General features: G+C 43.4%; 2 protein-coding genes across 2 annotated transcripts; both read left to right on the top strand.

Annotated features, from left to right (window-relative positions):
- The first annotated feature begins 1008 nt into the window (after positions 1-1008).
- Positions 1009-2868, top strand: LOC138881189 (uncharacterized). The gene is made up of 2 exons (XM_070161396.1): positions 1009-1147; positions 1670-2868. Exons 1-2 carry the CDS (start codon positions 1009-1011, stop codon positions 2866-2868), a joined length of 1338 nt encoding a protein of 445 aa, XP_070017497.1.
- Positions 2869-5302: 2434 nt separating this feature from the next.
- LOC138881188 (uncharacterized) lies at positions 5303-5986 on the top strand. Its single transcript, XM_070161395.1, has 2 exons — positions 5303-5694; positions 5779-5986. Exons 1-2 carry the CDS (start codon positions 5303-5305, stop codon positions 5984-5986), a joined length of 600 nt encoding a protein of 199 aa, XP_070017496.1.
- Positions 5987-6322: the final 336 nt, after the last annotated feature.

Here is a 6322-nt window from a genome sequence, read left to right as displayed (position 1 = left end):
AGAACCAATGGAAGTGTCGAAATGTCATTAGAAAATCATCTACCAACATTTCCCACACTATAGGATAGCTAGTTATCGGTTATCCCAACCTCATAGTCAGCGGCTGCTAAAGAGAATAGGGCACTGTGCCTCCGCATGTTGGAAATGTGTGATGCTTAGTCCAACAGTAGAGAGCCGCCGAGTGCCATACCTGGTTTCCCCGAGCTACTTCCCAGAGCAAGTGGAACTTCCAACATCCCAATAAGTTATCTGAACACCCCACTTAGATACCCTACCATGTCAGCCCACTTCGCTGAAACGCCTTCTGAGGTTCGCCCCCAGGCATCAATTTCGGGAGTGGCTTCTAACATATTCACTGCACCACCAGCTTTGGCTACGACAACCTTGCCTAGGCCAAGTTTTTATCCATCTGCTTTTACTTTCCAAGTACCATCTTTTCCACCATACACTGCCCATTTCACCACCAATTCTTACCCTCAACAACCCCAGTATGATTTTACCACGGATTAAGAGAACGTTACAAAGAATCCCGAGCAAGAGGAAATCACTCAAAAAATGAGAAGCATGGAACAAAGCCTTAAGAACATACAAGGTTTAAGTGACCAAAAGAGCGTATCCTACGCTGATTTATGTATGTTCCCGCATGTTCATTTGCCTATCGGTTTCAAGACCCCCAAGTTCGAAAAGTATGATAGGCACAGGGACCCCATAGCCCACCTCAAAAAGTATTGCAATCAATTGAGAGGGGCAGGCAGAAAAGAAGAGCTCCTAATGGCTTATTTCGGAGAGAGTCTAGTTGGCATTGCATCCGGGTGGTACATGGATCAAGACATATCTCGCTGGCACATATGGGATGATTTGACTCGAGATTTCATCAGGAAATTCCAGTACAACATAGACATAGCTCCAGACAGAAATTCCCTGTCAAATCTTAAAAAAAAGTCTTCGAAGAGTTTTTGAGAATATGTTGTTAAGTGGCGCGAACAAACGGCTAGGGTAAAGCCCCCGATGGATGAAATTGAGATTGTTAGTATTTTTCTACAGGCCAAAGAGGCTGACTATTTCCAGAGTATGACGTCTGCAATGGGAAAGTCATTTGCTGAGGCTATCAAAATTGGGGAGATGGTCGAGAATAGTCTGAAAATAGGTCATATATTGAGCCAATCTACTATAAGAGCTACGTCCCAAGCAATCCAGAGAAGGTCAGGAGATGTAGCAAATAGATAAAAGAAAGAAAAAGTGGCGATGGTGGATTCAAGTCTGAGAAACCCCCGTCAACCACGAGGTTACTTCCCGCCAAACACCCCGCAAAATTATTATCCTCACCAGGATGTGTCTTATACCATGGCTTCTCAGCCTTATGCGGTGATGAATGCCCATTCATATGCTCGGCCACAACAATAGTTTAACCAAAACCGAGCTCCACTTCCTATAAATAACCCTCCTCACCAAGCTCCATATAATCCCCGTCCTGCAAAAAATAATTTTCCATACAATGCCCGTGCCCGGGAGCCACCCAGAAGAAACAATTTCACGCCTATTAGTGAATCATACTCTAGCCTTTTTCCTAAACTGGTCCAAATGGGTTTGTTGCAACCCATACCCCAAACCCGGCAAAACCTAGAGTCGCCCTCCTACCGACACGGTGCTTGATGTGCTTACCATTCAGGAGCGGAAGGGCATGACACTGAAGACTTTTGGATTCTCAAAAGGGCAATCGAAAACCTAATAGTGCAAAAGAGGGTAGCACTGGAAGATGAAGAGATCCCCAATGTGACCAATAACCCATTGCAGGCTCACAACAACAGGCCAGTTATTGGGATGATTTGTGAAGATAAAGAGTTTGACCTAGATCTGAAAGTCATCATTGCCATCGCCGATGTTGAAAAGAAGCCAAAGGCGGCTACAAAGAAAGACAAGGGGGAGAAGAAGAGTAATTCCGCCCCTCGAAGTGTGGAGAAGACGGTGGAAACCAAAACAGGGGCGGTACCCCCTAAGGATGCCATTCTTTATGTTCCCCGGGCCTCCGGGAAAGAACAATTGAAGTTGAGTCCTCCTAAAAGGTTCAAGCTGAATAAGGGACCTAATATGTATGTACCCAAAAGGACCTATATGGCACGGGGTCCATTAATTTCACCAAGGCTGAATGAGCACGTGGTTATCACCCGCGCACCACAGAAGCCCATGAAAGATCCCACTATCATCCCCTGGAATTACAACAAAGCAGTAGTGACATACAAAGGAAAAGAAATCATGGGGGAAGTGATCGAAACAAACCCGTCTGGAAAGTACCTCAATCTGGAAGAAGTGAACAATGCCAAACAAAAGCGATTTTCGCTTAAAAAGCCAGTCAGTGCCAAAGAAGCAGAGGAGTTCTTCCGAAAAATGAAAACTACGGACTACGAGGTAGTTGACCAACTCCGAAAGTCTCCCTCCCAGGTCTCACTCTTGTCTCTACTAATAAGCTCGAATGAGCATCAGAAAGTGTTGATAAAGACCCTCAATGAAGCATATGTTCTGATTGAAACCACTAATGAGCAACTGGAAAGGATGGCGGAACAATTCTTTGAAGTCAACCTGATTTCATTTAGCAAAAATGAATTGCCCCTGGAAGGGGATTCCCACAACAAAGCTCTTCATCTGACAGTTAAGTGTGAAGTGTACTATGTGAAAAGAGTCATGGTGGATGGCGGATCAAGGGTCGACATATGCCCTCTCTCAACTTTGCAAAGAATGGAAATTGGGACTGAGAGAATCAGGCATAACAATGTTTTTGTGCGTGCTTTTGATGGCATCAAGAGAGACACAATAGGGGAGATTGATATGATCTTGACTATCGGTCCTGTGGACTTCGAAGTGACATTTTAGGTCTTGGACATGGATACCTCCTATAATTTTCTCTTAGGAAGGCCTTGGATCCATGCTGCAGGAGCCGTACCTTCTACTCTCCACCAAATGGTGAAATTTGAACACGAAGATCAGGAGATCGTGGTCCACGGAGAGGACGAGCAATTAATTTACAAGGACCCGTCAGTCCCATGTCTCGAGGCTAGGGAAGGTAGTGAGCACATAGTCTATCAGGCTTTTGAGGATATGTTCGCAGATCAATGTGAGGAAGGAAGCCCGCGTCCTCAACCCTTTCTGTCAAATGCATCAATCATGGTCACTATTAAAATGATCAAGCACGGTTATAAGCCTGGGAAGGGTCTCGGGGCATCATTGCAAGATATCACAGAACCTATAACTTTAGCTGCCAGCGAGAAGTTCTTTGGTGTTGGTTTTCACACCACAGAAGCTGATGTGACATGGGCAAATGAACAAAAGAGCAATTGTTGGGTGTTGCCACAATCGATCCCGCATCTCTACAAAACATTCGTCAAGCCAAAGTACACAGAAGAAGAAGTAGATGAGGCCTTCACGACCGAAGAAATTGAGGATATATATGGAGCCATGAGGCAAATGTTATATGAAGATCACATGGTCCATCCTGGAGAAGGCTCGAGCACTGCTGAGGTGCAATTTATCGGGCCTGATGCCAAGCTGCAAAATTGGAAGGCTACTCTGTTCCCAGTCAGGCGGGAATCCCGGTAGTCCAGTCTTTCCACCTTTTCTACATTCTGAGTTATCTCAGGGTGTAACTCGAATGTGCTTTTAGTTTATTGTCTTTAAAATTCCAATGTAAACCCTTCTATCTTCAAATTCAATGAAATGAAGTCAATATTTCATTGTCTATAAATCTCTTTCTTTATTCTTTCTAATTTTTGTTACTTTTCTTATTTCTTCTTTCAGTTCTAATAATGCGAACTTAAATAATATGACATGCTTGCGGACTTCATGCCCAGATCCTAACGCGCTGTCTAATTTTGAAATAATGAATCAAGAATCGGAATATGATGAAGATGAGGCTTTTATGGAAATAAATCGAGAACTGGAACAATTCGAGAATAAACCTAAGCCAAACTTAAATGAAACCGAGCCGGTTAATTTGGGTAGATCGGAAGTGGTCCGAGAAACCATAATAAGCATTCACACGGGTGAAAGAACTAGGGATGCATTGATCCAACTTTTGTTCGAATTCAAAGATATGTTTGCTTGGTCCTATGATGATATGCTAGGACTAAGTGTTGATTTAGTGGTGCACAAATCACCAACTTACCCCGATTATCCCCTTGTCCAGCAAAAATAGAGGAAGTTCAAAACTGACATCAATGACAAGATCAAAGAAGAGGTCACCAAATAGTTAAAAGCGGGTGTGATCCGAGTGGTTTGATACACCACCTAGATGGCTAATGTTGTCCCAGTTCCAAATAAAGATGGGAAAACTTGAGTGTGTGTTGACTATCGGGATCTGAACAAAGCAAGTCCCAAAGACAACTTCCCTTTGCCAAACATCCACATCCTTGTTGACAACTGTGCCAACTATGAGATACAATCTTTCATGGATTGTTATGCTGGATATCATCAGGTCTTGATAGATGAAGAAGACGTAGAAAAGACAGCCTTCACTACACCCTGGGCACATATTGTTACAGGGTCATGCCTTTTGGTTTGAAGAACGCCGGGGCAACTTACAAGAGAGCTATGACTGCCATCTTTCATGACATGATGCACCAAGTAATCGAGGTGTATGTGGACAATGTAATCATTAAATCAAGAATGTATGATGACCATGTTCGGGATCTGAGAAAGTTCTTTAAGCGTCTGCATAAGTATGACTTGAAGTTAAATCCAGCTAAATGCGCATTTGGAGTTCCGTCTGGGAAACTCTTGGGATTTATAGTTAGTCATAGGGGCATCGATCTAGATCCAACAAAGATAAAGTCTATTCAGGATTTGCCTCCTTTGAGAACTAATAAAGAGGTTATGAGTCTGTTGGGAAGGTTGAATTACATCAGCCGGTTCATTGCTCAGTTGACTTCCACATGTGAGCCCATATTCAAGTTGTTGAAGAAAGATGCAGTGATTAAATGGACAAATGACTGTCAAGAAGCCTTCGATAAAATCAAAGAATATCTCTCGAATCTGCCAGACTTAGTCCCACCCGAACCTGGGAAGCCTTTGTTTTTATATTTGACAGTCTTGGAGAATTCCTTCGAATGTGTCCTCGGGCAACACGATGTGAGAGCAGGCAATCTACTATTTGGGCAAGAAGTTCATTAGTTATGAAGCCAAATACACTTTGTTGGAAAGGACTTGTTGCGCCCTAACTTGGGTCGCTCAGAAGCTTAGGCATTACCTGTTGGCCTACACCACCTATCTCATCACCAGATTGGATCCTTTAAAGAACATATTTCAAAAGTCGATGCCCACAGGGAGGTTGGCGCAATGGCAAATCCTGCTCACCAAGTTCGACATAGTCTATGTCACCTGCACGTTAATAAAAGTTCAAGCTTTAGCGGATCACTTAGCAGAAAATCCTGTTGATGAGGAGTATCAGCCTTTGAGTACTAACTTTCTGGACGAGGAAGTAAATTCAGCTAAGGTAATTTCAGCAGACACCAATGCTTGGAAAATGTTCTTCGATGGAGCTATGAACACAAAAGGTGTCAGGATTGGGGCAATTTTGATCTCACCCACTGTTCAGCACTATCCGACCACAGCCCGACTTCGGTTTTTCTGCACCAACAACACTACCGAGTATGAAGCTTGCATTATGGGTATGAACATGGCAATTGACCAAGATGTGGAAGAATTGTTAATCATGGGAGATTCGGATTTAATTATCCGACAAGCTCAAGGTGAATGGGAAACTCGGGATGTCAAGCTTATTCCATACAGGCAACATGTGGAAGATCTTAGCAAGCAGTTCAAGTCAGTCAAGTTCAGGTACATTCCTCGGTTTTACAATGAGTTAGCCGATGCACTCGCTACTTTGGCCTCGATGTTGCCATACCCAGGCAATGTCCACATTGACCCGTTGGAAATCCAAATCCGAGAAAGGCATGGTTATTGCAATACGGTTGAGGTGGAACCAAATGTTCAGTAATGGCATCATGATATCAAGAGATTTTTGAAAACAAAGGAATATCCCGAGCAAGACAATAGAGACCAAAAGAGAACCATTAGAAAGCTTACTAGTGGCTTTTTCTTGAGCGGAGAGGTCTTGTACAAAAGGACTCCAGATCTGAACCTTCTAAGATGTGTGGATGACCAAGAGGCCAAAAGAATCATGAATTAAGTGCACTTAGGAGTGTGTGGACCCCATATGAATGGATACGTCCTGCCAAAGAAAATCCTTCGAGCAGGTCATTACTGGATGACTATGGAGAAGGATTGCTTCAGTTTTGTCCAAAAATGTCATCAGTGTCAAGTACACGATGAT

This window comes from Nicotiana sylvestris, chromosome 11 (assembly GCF_000393655.2).
Source record: "Nicotiana sylvestris chromosome 11, ASM39365v2, whole genome shotgun sequence".
NCBI classification, from domain to species: domain Eukaryota; kingdom Viridiplantae; phylum Streptophyta; class Magnoliopsida; order Solanales; family Solanaceae; genus Nicotiana; species Nicotiana sylvestris.
This window is presented reverse-complemented; position numbering and strand designations above follow the sequence as displayed.

Bases quoted from the DNA above. Each gene is read 5' to 3' on its own strand.
- LOC138881188 (XM_070161395.1), top strand. From the start codon at position 5,303: ATGCCCACAGGGAGGTTGGCGCAATGGCAAATCCTGCTCACCAAGTTC. The intron at 5,695-5,778 runs GTTAATCATGGG...TATTCCATACAG, and splicing joins GACCAAGATGTGGAAGAATT to GCAACATGTGGAAGATCTTA.
- LOC138881189 (XM_070161396.1), top strand. From the start codon at position 1,009: ATGGATGAAATTGAGATTGTTAGTATTTTTCTACAGGCCAAAGAGGCT. The intron at 1,148-1,669 runs GTCATATATTGA...CTTACCATTCAG, and splicing joins CGAGAATAGTCTGAAAATAG to GAGCGGAAGGGCATGACACT.